Raw genomic sequence first — 17899 nt, forward strand, 5'->3', positions numbered from 1 at the left:
AGCAACAAAAGAGTGGCTGAAGAAGAAGCACATCAAGGTTCTGGAGTGGCCTAGCCAGTCTCCAGACCTGAATCCAATTGAAAATCTTTGGAGGGAGCTTAAAATTCGAGTTGCCAGGCGACAACCTCGGAACCTGAATGATTTGGAGGCTGTCTGCAGGGAGGAGTGGGCCAATATCCCTGCCGAAATGTGCACAAACCTTGTCACCAACTATAAAAACCGTTTGACATCTGTGCTGGCCAATAATGTCTTTTCTACAAAATATTAACATGCTGTTTGTCCAGGGGGTCAAATACTTGTTTTTCCTCATCAGATGGTTATCAATTTTAATAAATTCATATGATGTGATTTTCTTTGGGATTCTGTCTTTCACTGTTAGAATGTACATATGATTAAAATTATAGATCGTTGCATTCTTTGTAAGTGGGCAAACCTGCAAAATCAGCAAGGGGTCAAATACTTTTTTTCCCCCACTGTATAATGCAGTCAGGCTCTCAGGCATTCTGTGCTGCTTTCAGATGTTTTCTCCTGTAGATCAACTTTTCTCATGTCATCCCTGCTGAGTCAGCACACACGCATGCATGATTCAGTCTTCCCTCCTCTTTTGAGTCTTTTGTTTGTGGAAGTAAACTCTTTAAATATGCAAGTGGCACCTTTTCATCTCAATGATAAATTATTTCATTTTAATTCAGTTATAAACTCCCGGACTTTAATAGCTCATCTGTTTCAGCAGGTTTTCTGCTCATGTTAAAAAGGGCGATTTTAGGAGGGCTCAGCCCTAGTGACAATGTGACATACATCAATCTTGACTTCCCTATTTGTCCACTTTCTTACCCGGTTCATCCTGCTCTCGCTGTCTCTGTCTATACTAGAGAAAGACATATAATCTAATAATAAATAAAGCAAACAGAGTATTTACATTGTAAATAAAGTAATTCATTACAAGTATTAGTCTAGTAATGTAGAGTCCACTGAATTGAATATGGGCAGAACTGTAGCTGACTTGGCTATGTGGACTGGGCTACCTGTCCACTTACTCACCCGGTTTACTCACTCTCTCTCTTTGTCTCTGTGCCAACTCCATCCTGCTCTCTTTCCTTCTCTTCCTCTCTGTCCTCCTCTCTACCTCTTTGTGTTGTCAACCAAAAGGAAACCAAGCAGAGTAGTTATCATATAATAAGAGGTTATATCTCATTTGGTGGGTGTGTCAGAGGTGTTACCCTAACTACAACGACCTGTATAAACCCAGCCAGCTTAGTGCAGTGCGCTTGCTTAAACAACAGGGTGTTCAAGGCACCACATTTCAGTTAAATAAACATTAAGCTACGTTTAGTTTTGGCTGCAGTCGTCCTTGGACTTCGAGGGAACTACGCACTTCGGTATACTTTCCTTGTCTGCAAACCACAATATGAACAGGTAACTACTTATCTACATACATATCGTTTCTTTGTATTTCTGTATTGGCAGTATCTTCACATCCCATTTTTCTGACAGAAGGGTGATCTCTTCAAAGACACACTGGTTTTTGCAAATGATGAACCTATTCTGAAGGAAACCATAAGGAAGTCCACTGTTATTGATTGGACCAGATACTTTTGTCTTGGTAATAGCAATAAGCACATTTCTTCTTTTCATTGTCTCTTTAATAATAACATGAAAGTCACTTCATTTAGCTCTTACTCCGTTTCTTTTCCTAGCAAATACCTCTTATCCAATGACCGTATATTCATTGCACTCCTATTATATAGCTGTTTTTTACTTATTTAGTAATTTGCTATTACATAGCAGCATGATTCTTACATCACTCAGTGACAAGACATAATAACGGAAGAGGCAGTTATGCTACCTGGACACCTGACAGTATAAGTGATGTTTCCAGTGCTTCCTTTAAGATGTAAATTTGGCTTTTTATGTCATTATACACCACAAACAGTTATGAGAGCAAAAAACACATAGGTAAATACTAAAAGAGAAATTAGCAAACGAGAGAACAGAAACCCTCTACTCTAAGCAACCTATGTAAAACTATGGGCGGAAATATGTTTCACTAGTGCCTGAATTTGAATAATTTAAATTGCACAATCTGAATTACATACATTAAAAAACTGAATTTCAATAGCATTATTTGAATTATTTAATTTATTAATCAGGAATTAGTTTGGAGTGTAATTGTAAGAAAATGAATTCAGTTGCTCTTAAACTGTATTTGATCCTCTCTGAAAATTAAATTCTCTCTCTATATATCTCTTTCTCACTTTCTCAGAACACAAAAACACAAATGCCAAACTCAGTTTCACCTGTTTGTAAATAACTTTACTAAAAATATAACTTTATTATTTCTTTTCAAGGAATTAATCTTCGTCATGTGAATAAATTCAAAGCAGTGGCGGCAGAAAAAGATATAGCCAGCAGCAAACTGGCAGTGTGTCACATGATGATACGGGAGGACACCTTCCCTCTATAGACAGGTAAAGCCTATCCATGCAATGATATCTTTAGTGTCTAGTGTGCCACAGAGTCATTCTCTTAGGTTTAATAGTTCATTAATGAAACAGGATTCTGCTCTGTTCTGCATCAGCTCAGGGATCTCAGTGAGCTCTCTGGATGAATCTCACGTTGGCTTGGTGAATCAGACGTGGAAGTTTGGAAAGAGCGGGGAGGCTGCCAGGATGATCCGGAACATGCTCGCAAACTTCCCCTCCTGCTGCGTGCTGGATGCAGAAGGAAAGCCCGTGTCCTGGATCCTGACTTATGCGTCGTGTGCCATGAGGATTCTGTACACTCTGCCAGAGCACAGAGGGAAAGGCTTTGCTAGAGTCCTGGTCAGCGCCATGGCCAAGAAACTCCACACTCAGGGCTACCCAGTGTATTGCTTCATAGAGGAGGAGAACATGCTCTCATACAGGCTCTTTAAAAACCTGGGCTTCATTGAAGATCCCTCATACAGAGAAACCTGGTTTATATTCAGTGATCTTTAAAGATCTCAAAGAAGAAGTCCCTACAATGTTAAGTTGCTCTCAGAATGTTTGCTAATAAATGTGCCTTTGCAGCACAGAAAAGGGGAAAGGTGAACTGAAAAATCTAGTCAGAAATTAGGGAGAAAAAGCTCATGATACTGCATGGGAGCATGTTGTACTTCCTGTTCAGGTTCACTTGCCTTAAACTGTAACAGTGGACATGCGCTTGCAGATTTCTCTTTACACATCTCATCTCTTTTCAGAAAAAGCACTTGATGCATGACTGGATCTGAAACAAAAAGAATAAAATGTTAATGTAAATGATGTGAATATTTATTACTGCTCTGGTGCTAGGTGTAAATGAAAACTCATGGCAGGGCTTTAGGTTATGCCAATGCTCATTATTAAATGATCTTTTCAATTGATAATTTGGTCTGTAAAAGGTCAACTACCATGTGAAATTGCCATCACAAGTAACTACAGCCCAAAGTGATGTCTTGAGACTATTACCTCATTAATAAATTATCAATTACATTAGAAATTTCTCTCAAGGCACGTGATTGGTCAACTAAAATTTTCAGTTTTACTAGTTTATGGAGGCAAATACTATCAGCGAGAGCAGGTTAATAACAACATAATCAAACAGTAGGAATGCATTTATTTCTGGAAAAAAACATGATGTATTAAAAACAAAAGTGGAAACAGAATTGACTTTTATTTTTAAAGGAACAGAACAAAGTGTTGCGACTGTTTCACCTCTGTTCTGTGAACTCTTCGAGACGAATCAACCAAGTTTTCCAGTAATCCAACATCAGCTCTGAGCTCAACTGATGAGCGTGGGCAGGTGAGCCATCCTTGTAGGCTACTACAATGAGTCCATTTTCCACCTGCAATAGGACGAGAGTAGTGGCGTATGAGGCCGTGTCGTACACTGTGGCAGACACACAGTAATCACAAAGATTCAATATTCTTTTAAGATTCTATCATTTATCTTTAAAGCAAGGAATCAGTTACATGATCAAGCAAAGAATTATGAGATCATCAATGCTCTCAGTAGATCACCTGGTATTTGTAGTTGCCATCGTTGTTCAGAGCCCCGGCATAGGCTGCCACCTGAACAGGGTTGTCGTATGTATTGCTCAGGAATGGTTTGGGCTTCTCTGAAGTCTTCCAGTCAATAACACAAAGTACACCCCTGCGGTACAAAAATGGACCGTGTGAGTGTAGTGAAGGTTGGTGGGAAACGTCAAGTCTGGTACGGAAAAAGTCCAGCCTACATTTGTCTGCAAATTTACCTGTAGCGAGCAACACAGTCCACAATTCCCAGATAGTTGAGCGTGTCATGTTGCACAGTGCTTTCGATAGCTCTCACTGCTTTGACGTCCTCCAGTATGTGAGAGATGCTCTCCATGTATCCCCCTACCTCAGGTGGACACTCTGGTCTCTCTGAATGATTTTTGTTTTTCCATGTTGCCCCTGATGTAAGAATGTCCTCCAAAGCTGAATGGAAAAGCTTCCCTTGCCTGAATAAATCTGATTGAATACAACAAAGTTCAGTCACTTTTTAGTCATGCCTCTGGAAACCCCACAATACCCAAATTACATTTACTCCAAAAACTCACTCTGGGTGTATTCTTTGAAGCCTTCCTCTCCAAGCTCTGCGATCATCTTCCTCTTCCATCTCTCCAGGTAGAAGATCTGCTCTGGGGAAAGCGTCTGCTGAAGAATGCGAGTCACACTCGGTATGAAAGACCTGCCTTGGTTTCGGTTTAACACAATCCGGGCAAGAGGTCCTGACTCTGGCTCCTCAGATCCTGCAGTCTCTTCACAGTGTAAGAAGGGATGAAGGGTTTTAGGGACCCTCTCTGGTTTTGAGGAGGGCGCCTGAGATTTGACAACAGGTCCATACATATGCTCGTCCTCCGCTTGGAGACTCTCGGGGGTTTGGGAACTGACCCTGGATGACATGACAGACTTCACAAGGGAAGAGTAGCGCTCACTGTCCACTGAGCTGTACGGGCTGTTTCGCTTTGAGGATGTTAGGCAATGGCTAGTAGAGAAATTGCCCACAGAGAGGGAGGTGCATTGAAGAACAATAATGCCTCCCACGGACACCGCGCGCTTAAGAATGAACATTCTGGCGACTTTTACACTAATTACAAGCTTGAAATACTAAAATTTAGGCCTATTGGCTATCTAACAACATAGGCCTGCGTACAGTGGCTTCAATGCTTTTACATTACATTTAAGATTTCTGCCTTCATTTTGGTGAGGGTACTTGCCCCGACTTGTTCCTGAGTAACTCGCCCAAACAAACACAACTGTTTCTGAACGACGCGCCTGTTCGGTTGCACACACTTCCGTAGCTGGGACTTCCGGGTACGGCATTTTCGTCTTCTACTTCTTCTTCTTCTTCTTAGTTAATAGCGGATTGCAAACAACTTTTAAGTGCATACCGCCACCTACTGTACTGGAGTGTGTAACATCATATCACTCAGCTATCAACCTCAATAAGGTGCTCTTATATTCTGTTCACCAACCCAGTGTCTTTAAGAAATTTAAATAATGCCTTCCTGGTGATTCTTATACCCTTTTCTTCTCCTTCTGTTCCCAATACCCCCATCAGATTCCATTCCCTCCCTGTTTCCTGAACCCTATCTTGAAATATCTGTCTTTCCAACTCAAACATGTTCAACATTTTCTTTAACCCCACAGTTTTCACACTTTTCACTATTCCTTTTCCCCAATAAAAACAAGGTGCCATTCAATTTTTATTACTGACAGACTTTTGTATTTTATAGTAACTCCTTCCTTTCCTGTCTTCCTCCCACCATTTCTGCCATATTTCAGTACCTTTCTTCTTAATGGCTGTTCCTTCTCCTTTTCCTTCCTTGAACTGTTATTTCCTTTTGTAATGCCTCTTTTGCTAGTTTGTCTGCAATCTCATTTCCATTTACTCCCTCATGAGCTGGCACCCAGCAAAACTGAACATCTATCCTTCCCCGATGTAATCTTAACAAGTTGTGAAACATTTCTATCAATAGGTCTTCTCTGACAGATGTCATTGACTGAATGCTTTTAATAACTGCTAAGGAGTCTGTGCATAATATCACCCTATCAGGTCTGACCTCTCCAACCCACTGTAATGCTATAATGACTGCCACTATTTCTGCTGTATATACGGATAGCCTATCTGATAATCGTTTTGAGATATTTATTTAGAATTCTGGTATATGTATTCCAATTCAGATGGATCTAAAAACAAACAGGAATGTGTGGACATTCCTGTTTGTTTTTAGATCCATCTATATAGATTTTTAGATAATTATGGAAACTGTTTCTCAGATAGCTGCTAGTCCATATTCCCACTTCCTCTATGTCCTCTGTGTCTCTCCAGCTTCTATGGGTATTGTGTTAATGGGAGTTGTCTTAATGTCTCCAATGCATATCCGTAAGGCTCTGTATTGTAATTTATAAATTTTTTCCAATGTTGTTTTTGCTGCTGCATCATATACTATGCAACCATAATCTATTGATGACCTCACGCATGCTCTATATATGTCAATTAGTGACTGTTTATCAGCACCCCAGTCGCATCCCGCCACCGCTCTCAGTAAATTAATAACTTGTTTGCATTTAGTTTCCAATTGCTTTATGTGTGTTTTCCATGTGTACTTACTATCAAACCACAATCCCAAATACTTAAATTCATTTACTTTTTCCACTGGCTGCTGATATAGAAAAAGCTTTTCTACATGACACTTTCGCTTGTTTGTGAACACCATATAACAGGATTTGCTTGTTGATATTTTAAATCCCCACTTGAATGACCACTTCTCTACTTTCCCTATTGCTTTCCTAATGTTCTCTAACACATATGTCTCATTTCTTCCTCTCATCCATATGGTCCCATCATCTGCATATAACGCTGATTTGATGTGTCCATCTAAATCTGAAAATGTATCATTAATCATAATGTTGAATAATATAGGGCTACTTGCGCTCCCCTGGGGAATGCCATTATTTACCTTAAACTCTGTAGAAATTTCTGATCCAACCTTTACTCTAATTTTCCTATCTGTTAAAAAGTCTAGTATCCAGTTATAAATCCTTCCTTCAAACCCCATTCTATTTAGTTTAATAAGTAGTCCTTCCCTCCACATAGTATCATATGCCTTCTCAATGTCAAAATACACATCAGCTCTTTCATTTTCAGTGCCTTTTCTACCTCATTACTTACTCTAACGAGAGCATCTGTTGTGGAGCGCCCTTTCCGAAATCCATTTTGTATATTACTCAGTAGTCCTCTCTGTTCCATTACATGTGATAACCTACAAACTGTTATCCTCTCCAACCATTTGCATAAGTGAGATGTCAGAGCTATGGGTCAATAATTACCAGGATTGGTTGGGTCTTTAGCAGGTTTGCTAAACTTTTCCAACTTCTCGGTATTATTCCATCCTTCCATATTTTATTGAACAGTCTTAACACTAGCTTAATTGACCCTACTGGCAGCTGTCGGGATCATGGCATAACATAACTGGTCTTGTCCTGGGGCTGTATATCCCGTGCCAAGCAGAGCTATATTGAGTTCTGTTATTGTAAAATCCACATCTAAAGTTGTTGTACCATCCTCCCTCTTCAGCTTCACATCCTTATTTTCTCTGAGTGCCAGGTCTTTCTGTTGCTTATGAATATCCATAAGGTGATCACCACTATGCGCAGCCGCAAAAGCCCTACCCAACATCTCTGTCTTTTCTTTGTCTGACACCACCGTCTTTCCTCCATCTATCAAAGCTGGGATTTTAATCGCTTTCCTTTTCCCACTCATTCTTTTAAACATAGACCATATGTCCCCTAACTCTACACCTCTACCTATGGTGGAACAGAACTCTCTCCAATATTTCTTTTTGGTTAACTTAATTGTCCTACGTGCCACTGCCCTTTTCCTTTGAAAATCCAAAACACCCTCTTGTGATGAATTCTTCTTTAATGTTTTAAAGGCTTTGTTTCGTTCTTTTACAGCTCTGCTACACTCCTCATTCCACCAGGGGACCACTTTCTTCCTGCCCTTTGTTGTTCTGTTTGGAATACTTAAATGTGCTGCATTTATAATGTGTTCTGTAATTTGCTTTGTGCATTCCTCTACATCACCTTCTAACGTCACAAGGTTTGCTGACTTCGTACAACATAACCTAAATTTTTCCCAGTCTGCTTTCTCAAAGCACCATCTGTTAATTGTACTTCCTTCTTGGAAACATACATTTGTGTTAATAATAGTGAGAACTGGAAAATGGTCACTTCCTATGGTAGAATCATTCATAACAAACCATTCACATGCGTTTACCAAATTATCTGATACCAGTGTGATATCTAAACATGATGTTTTACCCCTGTTCACATCCATTCGTGTTCCCTGTCCATTATTAATGCAGACCAGTGATCTTTCTTCCATCATTTCTTCAATTATGTCCCCATTATTATCTGTGTGATTGCTGCCCCACACCATATTTCTTTCCTGTATACAGTCCCTGCCATTTCATTCAGTTTATTGATATCTAAGTTTTTGCATGGGTTATAGAAATTAATCAATTTAATGTTTCCCTCTTTCCTTGGGCTATAGATTTCAACTATTATACATTCTGAATCTTCTGAGCTTGGGGATTCCCTGTAGGCCAACCCATCCTTGATAAAGGTGATGCACCCTCCACCAGTTTGGTTGTTAGGTCTATCGTACCTTATAGAACTAAACCCTGGTATCACATAATCTAGTCTGTCTCGTAACCAAGTTTCTTGTACACATATTGCATCTGGAACAACATCTAATTCATGAATGTACTTCTTGAATTCTTGACCATTAGTTATAAGACTTCGTGCGTTCCACTGTAGTATGTGAAGAACCATTATAAGCATCCTAACCCTCAGTTTGTGTATTTCCATTTTCAATTACTGTCAACAATGCATGTATTTGATCTGCTTTGATATCTTTCATATCAAGAAGTTTTCCTGCTGCTTCTACAATAGCCTTATTGTTGTTGATCCTGGGATGTGGGCCTTCATCCTTTCGCCTTGAAGTGTGGACATACTAAGAATCTTTTCTTGTTGTTGTTTGCTGCTTGCATGTATCAGAATTCGTTTATTGTTCAAAAATCTTGCAAATTTGATTTTGCCAATCTCCTTCTCAATCGCCTTGGTAAGTTTAATTGGGTGATAGTGTCCACCATCCTGATTGAACTCAATTATAACTTTCCAATCGTTTCCTTGCACTTTCTCCGTATTCTCAGGCTTCTGTTTCTCACTCTGGCTAGATCTCAGTTTCTTGTTATTACTTCCCTCGCCGGTCTCGCTATGTTCTGACCAACTTTTCCCTCTCTCTCTTTCTCTCAAGTCCCTTTTCAATCTTACAGATCTGGACATCATCCACTCCATCTCATCCCCATCTGAACTATTTGACATGATGTTACATTCACAGTACAGTTTATGCAGATCCGCCAACAAAGTTCGATGCTACTATGTTTTCCGGCCACCGTTCGTTCACTCTCTCCACGTAGCTCCAAACTTCCGCGCCTTCCCGCCTGCTTCTTCTTCTTCTTCTGCTCTGGGTTTTATGGAGGGTCGCAACCAACTTGTTCAGGTGCATACCGCCACCTACTGTACCGGAGTGTGTAATATCAAGGTTTTAGTACTTCAGGTTACAGGTTCAGTGAACCAAAAGGTAAATAAATAAATAGAAAACAAAACTCAACAAAACAAAATTAAATCAACCAAACAAACAACAACAACAACAACAAAAAAAGACTATATGTTATCATCTAATCCTGTAGATTTGAGAAAATTCCCTTGTTTCCTCACTCATCCCTAAAATCCCTTCTAAATTCCATCCCCGTCCTAATTCATATATCTTGTCACGTAAGATGTTTCTCTCAGAATTATATTTACTACACTTCATGATGACATGCTCGACATTTTCAGGAACATTGCAAACCTCACATTTATCAGATATATATTATGCCATTAAATAAAGCGTTGATTTTAACCCAGTATGTCCAAGCCTTAATCTTGAAAAAAACACTTCATCTCTTCTACATTTCCCTTTGAAACCCTTCACCTTAATTGATTTCTGTATGCTGTAATAGTGTCTCCCTTTAGTGTCTGTGTCCCACTTCTTCTGCCATACGTCACTCACTGCTTTTCTAATGAATGATTTGGCCTCTCCTTTTTTACAGGGAACTTGCATTATTTCATCATCTTTTAATTTCAACACTGTCTTTGCAATTTCATCTGCTTTCCTCATTCCCATCAACACCAACATGAGCAGGGACCCAAACAAATTGCACATCAACTCCAGCTCTTTGTATTCTCAGCATTATTGCACATATTTCAATCAATAGATCATCTCTTACTGTCTTTTTGGAATTCAAACTATACAGGGCTGCAGTGGAGTCTGAACAAATGACAACTCTCTCAGGCCTCACCTCTTCTATCCAAGTTTATGTATTTCGTCTAAATGGCTATGTACACTTGCAAACTTCTTACCTAGTAGCTCAGCTTTCTCCATATTTGTAATTGCCAGGTGTTCTACATATATCAGCACTGGGATTTTTACTGATTTTCTTTTCCCACTCATCTTTTTGATCACTGTCCAAATGCCCACCCAATTTAACTTCTCTACCAATGGAGGAGCAGAATTGCCTCCATGCATTCTTCTTAGATGACTTAATTATTTTCCGTGCCATAGCCCTCTTTCTTTGATAGTCAACCAGGTTATCTTGGCTCAAATGCTTTTTTAAAATTCTGAATGCATGATTTCTTTCTTTTATAGCATTTTTACATTCATCGTTCCACCATGGAACTATTTTCTTTTTCTCATTCACTGTGCTCTTAGGGATGCAGGTTATTGCAGCACTAATAATCATGGAAGTCACTGCTACTGCGCAGCTATTTACATCACCATCCATCGATATTCTTTCACTATACTCAGTACAAAGTTCTCTGAATTTTTCCCAGTTAGCTTTATGAAAACACCATCTCTCTATTACATAACCTTCCTGAACATACATATCAAAGTTCATGGAGCACAATATTGGAAAGTGATCACTCCCTATGTTGGTATCATTCTTTACATTCCATTCACATAAATTACTCATATTAACAGAGACTAAAGTAAGATCTATACAAGAAACTGAATTTATTGTAACATTAACCCTGGTACTTCTTCCATCATTAAGGCAAGAAAGTGATCTCTCCTCAATTAGTTCTTCAACTTCTTCTCCATTAGTGTCTGTATGGTCACTTCCCCACAGAGTATTGTGAGCATTGAAGTCTCTACACCATATTATATTATATGATAATTTTTTGCACAGATTATAAAAACTGACTACTTTGATATTTCCTCTGGGACTACACATTTCTACTACTACACATTCATACTCATTTGGAACAGTTACCCTTCTATATGCTAAAGTATCATTAATAAATGTTACACATCCTCCACCTTGTTTTCCAATTCTGTCACATCTAACCGAGTTGTAGGCTGGTAGGACAAAATCCAAATGTGGTCTTAACCAAGTTTCTTGTATACACATAACATCAGGTCTAACTTCCAGATCAGTTACAACCTTCTTGAACTCTTGTCCATTTGCAATTAAATTTCTGGCATTCCAGTGGAGGATATGAAATACCATAATGAGGCTAATCACCTTGAGATACTCCATCATAATTAGTCGGGTTCAACATCTCATGAATCAGTTCAGCTGTAACTTCCGTGATCCCCTGTATCTCTATGGCTGCCTCTACAATTGTCTTTATTCTATCACTTTTTTTCTTCTGCTGTATTGCCACATTTACAGTCTTACAGATGAAAGCAACAAAGTTGGTTTTACCTACAATCAGCGTATCTTCATTAATATCCTTTATCCATGGATTTATTTCTGTTTGCCTCTGACTTGGTGTTGGAGACGAAACCTCAATTTCTCGTCTGTTCTCAGACTCTTGATCTCTATTTACTACTTGTGTAACACTGGATCTGAATAGTTCACTTTCCTTCACTTTTTTTGCTTCATCAGCATAAGATACCTGATTAGTTACTTTATATTTCACTACCTCTCTAGCTTGCCTTTGAACACGGCATCCTCCAAAAGCAGCGCTATGCTCACCGCCGCAATTACAGCATTTCACTTTTGTATTCTGGCCACATTTTCCATATTCATGTTCACCTCCACACCGAGCACATCTTTGTTTTCCTTTACATTGTCCAACAGTGTGTCCCATTCTTTGACACTTGAAACATCTAAGTGGTGCTGGGATAAACTCTCTTACATCATAGCTCAGATATCCCATTCTTACTCTCTTTGGCATAACCTTTTCAAACTCCAGGACTACTGACAGGCTATCAGTTTTCACCCCTTTTCTTTGTGTTTGCAATCTTGTGGCTTTCACCACTTTCCCTCCTATCACTTTCTGAATTATCTCCTCCATTGTCATTGCCAAAGGAACATCATAAATAACACCTCTAAGCTTTGCTGCATTCCCGGGGATATGAGTACTGATCCTTTCCCCATTAAGTGTTTCTGCTCTGAGAAACCTCTCTCTTTGCAGTTGGTCTGTAGCAAAGACCAGCAGCCTCCTATTACTCAAATATTTGGCAAACTTGATCTTACCCATTTCTTTCTCAATTGCTTTTGTTAGTTTTAGTTTAGTGCCCCCCTTAATTTTTTCTTTTAGTTCCACTCTTCCCAATGTTATATTTATATCTGTCTCTAACTTATTTAAGCTTGATTTTGCTAAAAAGTCTGCTACTTCATTTCCTCCAACCCCAGCATGTCCAGGGACCCAGCAGAACAAAACATTGCTACCAATCCTTGTAACTCTAAATAGTACGGCTAGAATTTCACTTACGATATCAGGACAAGATTTTGCTTTACCGCTTTTCAAGGCCATCAAGGCAGCTGCAGAATCACAGCAGATTAAGGCTTCTCTTATTTTCACATCCTCAATCCACCACAGAGCCCAAAGAATTGCCAGTAGCTCTGTTGTAAAGACAGAACTTCCATCTGTAATTCTCTTGCTAATCCTCAGGTCCAGTTGAGCTATATACACCCCAAAACCTGCTCTCCCACTCTCTGGTTCCCTAGCACCATCTGTAAAAATGTTTAGATATGATCCCTTCCCACTATTCAGATATTGTTCCAATTTTAGAGAATAGGTAGATGAATTGTGTAAAGTGCCATGTCTCCTTGCATCATTCTCAATTCTCTTGTCCACTGATTTATGTATTCAAAAAATGATTTGTTTCTTATCTTTCCGCCGTCCTGATTTCTTCTTCTTCTTCTTATTTCCGGCAGACTAGGCGCATCTATGGCGTATTGCTCCTCTGTTCGTTATTCGCATGTAATGGTGATTGCCTATTTCCTCTTGTTTAGTCCCGTTTGATGTAGATACTTAATCAGTTTCTTCATTTTGTTCCAACTATCCAAATTAAGTAGAGTGGGTATGCTAAAAATAGTTTCTCCAATTGCTCCCAGGTCTCTAAACAATTTCCTCCTTTGACAGGAGTACTTTCTACAATGAACTAATACATGCTTTACTGATTCCTTCTCTCTACATTCACATTTTCCTTCAGGATGTTTACCAATCAGAGCCAGCCCACTCCTCAGCCCACAATTCCCAAACCTCAATCTGGATAGAACTACTGCTCTTCTCTTACATCTAAAAGCACATTTTCCTTTCTCTACAATTCTTTGTACTGAGTAATATTTCCTCCCTTTCCTTTCATTTTACCATGATTTGTGCCACATTTCTTTCACTGATCTATTTATTATTTCTGTGTAATCTGGTGACCCATACTGTAAATTAATTTTAACTCTTTCCTCCTGCATCGCCTTCTTTGCCACCCCATCTGCCTCCTCATTACCCTCCACACCCATGTGCGCCGGAATCCACAGAAACCCCACCTCATACCCTGCTTTGTAAATTCTATACAACACCTGCATAATTTCCACAGGTAAATCAGGTCTTGACTTTATTTTAGTATCTTTAATTGTAATTAGAGTTGCTGTGAGTCACTAAATATGACTGAATGCCCCTGTTTGTTATCTTCAACCCACCTTAATGCCCATAGCACTGCCACCAGCTCTGCTGTGAAGACCGACATGTGGTCTGGAATCCTACACCCTTTTTTATAACCAATTTCTGGTATGCTAACACCAATAGCCACTTTACCGCTCTCAGGATCCTTTGACCCATCAGTATAGATTTGTAGATAGCCTCCCCATATTTGACACATCTGGGCTTTTATCTTCTTCACTACAGCCTCTGACATATTTCTTTTGCTTGTTTCCATAAAATATAAGTCAACAATGGGATCTGGGATCAACCATGATGGTATATCCGAAACAACATATTGGTGGACATACATTCAAGTTGACAATACCAATTTCATCTGCCATAGATTTATGTTTCTCTGTAAAGTTTATTTTGACCCTTCTCACTGTTCCCATAAACTCCCAATGCTGACTCAACAGGTTTTTTGTTGGTAGTTTTCCGTTCTGTCCTTTTAGTTTCATAAAATACCTCAAACCAACTTTACGTCTTCTTATTTCTAATGGCATCTCCCCTGTTACTATTAATAGTGCTGGTATTGGAGTTGTACGAAATGCCCCACTACACACTCTAAGGGCTTTTACTTGGACTCTATCAAGTTGGCTAATTACTGAAGGGGCTGCTGATCCATATACCACACAGCCATAATCCATAGTTGATCTTATCATTGCTCTATATCATCATTGAAGATTCACTATCACCCCCCAATCAGACACAGCCACACACCTTAGGACATTAATTATTTTCCCACACTTTAACGAAAGCATCTCAATATGCTTCTTCCATGTCATCCTTTCATCTAACCATATTCCTAAAAATTTAAAGTTCTTCACTCTTTCTTCCTATTGTATATTTGTAACACCTGTGTTGGCATTTTCTTCTTATGTCCAAATATCATGTATTTAATTTTTTCTGTAGATATTTTAAAGCCCCAGTCATTAGCCCATTCAGTGACTTTCTCCAATGCAGCTTGCATTTGGCCATAAATATAGATGTTTCTCCCTCGCTTCCAGATGGCCCCATCATCTGCAAACAATGAAAACCTAAATTCTTTCCCCACTCTACTAAACATACCATTGACTAGTATATTAAAAAGCACTGGACTTATTACACTACCTTGAGGGGTTCCATTCTCTACCTCATGCTCCTCTGATAATTCACTTCCCACTCTCACCTGAATTGTCCTGTTACATAGAAAGTTCTTAATCCAGTTGAACATTCTTCCTCTGATTCCAGCATCATAAAGTGCAATTAGTAACCCCTCCTTCCAAAGCATCTCATAGGCTTTTTCAATGTCCAGAAACAGTGCTACAACTGCTTCTTTCTTTGCAATGGCTTTTTTAATGTCACTATCTAAGTCTAAAACAGCATCCATTGTTGATCGACCTTGTCTAAATCAACTCTGATATTCCACAAAAAAAACGCTTTTCTCCAGTTTATCCACAAGTCTATCTGTTATCATGCGCTCCATTATTTTGCATAAAACAGAGGTTAACGCAATCGGTCTGTAAGAACTAGGGTTATCTGGTTGTTTTCCAGGTTTCACAATTGGAATGATTACTGCATGTTTCCATTTTTTAGGAAGACCTCCACTCTTCCATACATTATTCATTAGGGCAAGAGCTTCTTCTTCTATCATTTCTCCAGAATTTTTAAATAATTGATATCCCAGTCCATCCCTCCCTGGTGAGGTATCTTTCCCCTGATTTATAGCTTTTTTTTAACTCTTCCATTGAGAAAAACACATTAATACCATCAGAATTGTCACAATTTATTTGTAATTTAGTCATATTATTTCTTGTTATTTGACATCTCCTTCTACTGTTTACTTCACTTACATTGTTGGAACTATGAACGTTTTGAAATTGCTTGACCAACAAATTTGCTTTTTCTTTATTATTTACAGCTTCATCACAGTGGAGGACTGGGATTGCTGTCTGCCTAAAAACTCCTGTCATTCTATGTACTAGATTCCAAATCTTTTTTAAAGGCGTATCTGATCCTAATTTACTACAGAAATTCCTCCAACTTTGTTTCTTTGCTTCCTTAACTACACGTCTTGCCTTAGCTCTAAGCCTCTTATGTTCAAAAGCATAGTTCTACAATAAGTGTTGCCTTAAGTTTTTATATGCCCTATTCCTAGCTCGGACTGCAGCATTACATTCTTGAGTCCACCATGGTACCATTGATCCTCATACTGGTACTTTTTTCTTTGGAATATTCTTAACTGCAGCTGACCACATTACTTTGCTTAGAGAACTATTCCACTCATCTATTCCTTTTTCACTATCTATTCTTGTTAATCCTATATTTACTTGATCCTCAAACTTTATCCAATTAGGTCTTTTATAATTAAGCCTCAGGGGCCAATTAACTGGCTCCTCGATTAGACACCTACCAGATTTACAAATTATTGGCACATGATCACTTCCCACTGTATAAAGATCCATTGTTTTCCACCTACTGATTGATGCTAAATCTGCTGACTCAATTGTAATATCTATAACAGATGACATTGATCGACTTGTACTAAACCAAGTAGGACAACCATCATTTAACACAACTAGATTATTCTTGTCCATAAAATCTTCTATAATTTGACCATTTCTGTCTCTCTTCTTACTTCCCCACAATTCATTATGAGCATTATAATCCCCAACCCAAAGCACATTAGTCTTATCTACAATTTCTTGAAAATGACTCTTCTAGCTTAATGCATGGATTATACAAATTTATCTGTCTGATTTCTCTTCTTCTTCTTCTGTTCCTTTCTGGCAGACTAGGAACTGTTAGTGCATTGCTGCCTCCCACTGGTGATAGAGAAAATGTACATTAACATTGCTTTAAAATTCATGCATAGCCTTACCTAGTCCTAGTTTAAATTTCATACCAATACCATGAAAAATGTAGTGTATGAAGTGTATTTCTTAGCATATTTTTTTTTAAATAGCACCGCCCCTTGGCGGCAGGCGGCTGCTGCTTAGTGTTGTGTCGTTCAAAGAAAATTTCGTTCATAAGACCTAGTCGTGTGTATGACTCTGGAGGAACGGGTTGTCTCAGTGAGTGATTCGTTCATTTTCACGCATGCGTGAAGGAGCTTGCATTCACTCGTCACACGGCAGCTGCATGGGCTTCATCAGCACAGGAAACAGTATTGATTAGTTCACGACTCTCAACTGTGGGTCTCTAGGTCTGACTCGTTCATTTGTCACGTGACAGCTACTGTGGATCAGGAATGAACTACTCGTTCACCGCTCACATGGGTCCTCCTCAGTCTTTCGTTCATTCAGCAGGCTGAGTGACTGCCAGCGCCGGAGAATGAGAGGCAGGTCGGCTGTCAGGTAACTGTATCTGGACTGACATTATATAGCTATTTTGTTAATCATGTGACATTTTAATAAAGCATAACGTTATTACAGCAGTGATGTTGTGCTAAGTTATAGTTTTAACACAGCCGCACTGTAACTTTAGTCCTGCTAGTGTTTGACATTACAGCTAACAGCTGATGAGAGTTGTTCTGGGTCCGCTCCACTTCAGAGCGCTGACAGGTTTCTACCTGGAGCCGAATTACCTCAGAGGTCGTCTCCTCTCCAAAACAAACAGACCCGGTCATTAAAACATTAAAACACAGCCACGTAGCAACGTTAGCCTTGACCTGGAAAACAGCTAACAGCTGATCCAGGTCCACCAGAGAACGCAACGTAACTTTTACTTTTTATTTACCAACAGAGCCGTGCTGTTGTTTCACAGCTCGTGACTGGTGAACAACCTGCAGTGTTTGAGAGCGATGTGCTCATGTGTGTTTCTTTGTCTGCAGAATCCGGACCTGATGTGGCCCATTC

The 17899-nt window shown here is 39.2% G+C and overlaps 2 protein-coding genes across 2 annotated transcripts; one reads left to right on the top strand and one right to left on the bottom strand.

Annotated features, from left to right (window-relative positions):
• Positions 1–2291: 2291 nt before the first annotated feature.
• Positions 2292–5456, bottom strand: mgme1 (mitochondrial genome maintenance exonuclease 1). Its single transcript, XM_046042740.1, has 6 exons — positions 4580–5456; positions 4253–4490; positions 4020–4152; positions 3714–3844; positions 3158–3246; positions 2292–2783 (listed from the first exon to the last, which is right to left on the bottom strand). The coding sequence occupies exons 1-5, from the start codon at positions 5091–5093 to the stop codon at positions 3207–3209; spliced, it is 1056 nt and encodes a 351-aa protein (XP_045898696.1). The 5' UTR covers positions 5094–5456; the 3' UTR covers positions 2292–2783; positions 3158–3206.
• LOC123966599 (glycine N-acyltransferase-like) lies at positions 2525–3228 on the top strand. Its single transcript, XM_046042741.1, has one exon. The coding sequence runs from the start codon at positions 2547–2549 to the stop codon at positions 2976–2978; it is 432 nt and encodes a 143-aa protein (XP_045898697.1). The 5' UTR covers positions 2525–2546; the 3' UTR covers positions 2979–3228.
• Positions 5457–17899: the final 12443 nt, after the last annotated feature.

This window comes from Micropterus dolomieu, unplaced genomic scaffold (assembly GCF_021292245.1).
Source record: "Micropterus dolomieu isolate WLL.071019.BEF.003 ecotype Adirondacks unplaced genomic scaffold, ASM2129224v1 contig_13784, whole genome shotgun sequence".
Classification (NCBI taxonomy): Eukaryota; Metazoa; Chordata; class Actinopteri; order Centrarchiformes; family Centrarchidae; genus Micropterus; species Micropterus dolomieu.

Bases quoted from the DNA above. Each gene is read 5' to 3' on its own strand.
- LOC123966599 (XM_046042741.1), top strand. From the start codon at position 2,547: ATGAAACAGGATTCTGCTCTGTTCTGCATCAGCTCAGGGATCTCAGTG.
- mgme1 (XM_046042740.1), bottom strand. From the start codon at position 5,093: ATGTTCATTCTTAAGCGCGCGGTGTCCGTGGGAGGCATTATTGTTCTT. The intron at 3,845-4,019 runs GTGATCTACTGA...GTCCTATTGCAG, and splicing joins ATGGCAACTACAAATACCAG to GTGGAAAATGGACTCATTGT. The intron at 3,247-3,713 runs GTGAAACAGTCG...TTTTTGTTTCAG, and splicing joins GAAGAGTTCACAGAACAGAG to ATCCAGTCATGCATCAAGTG.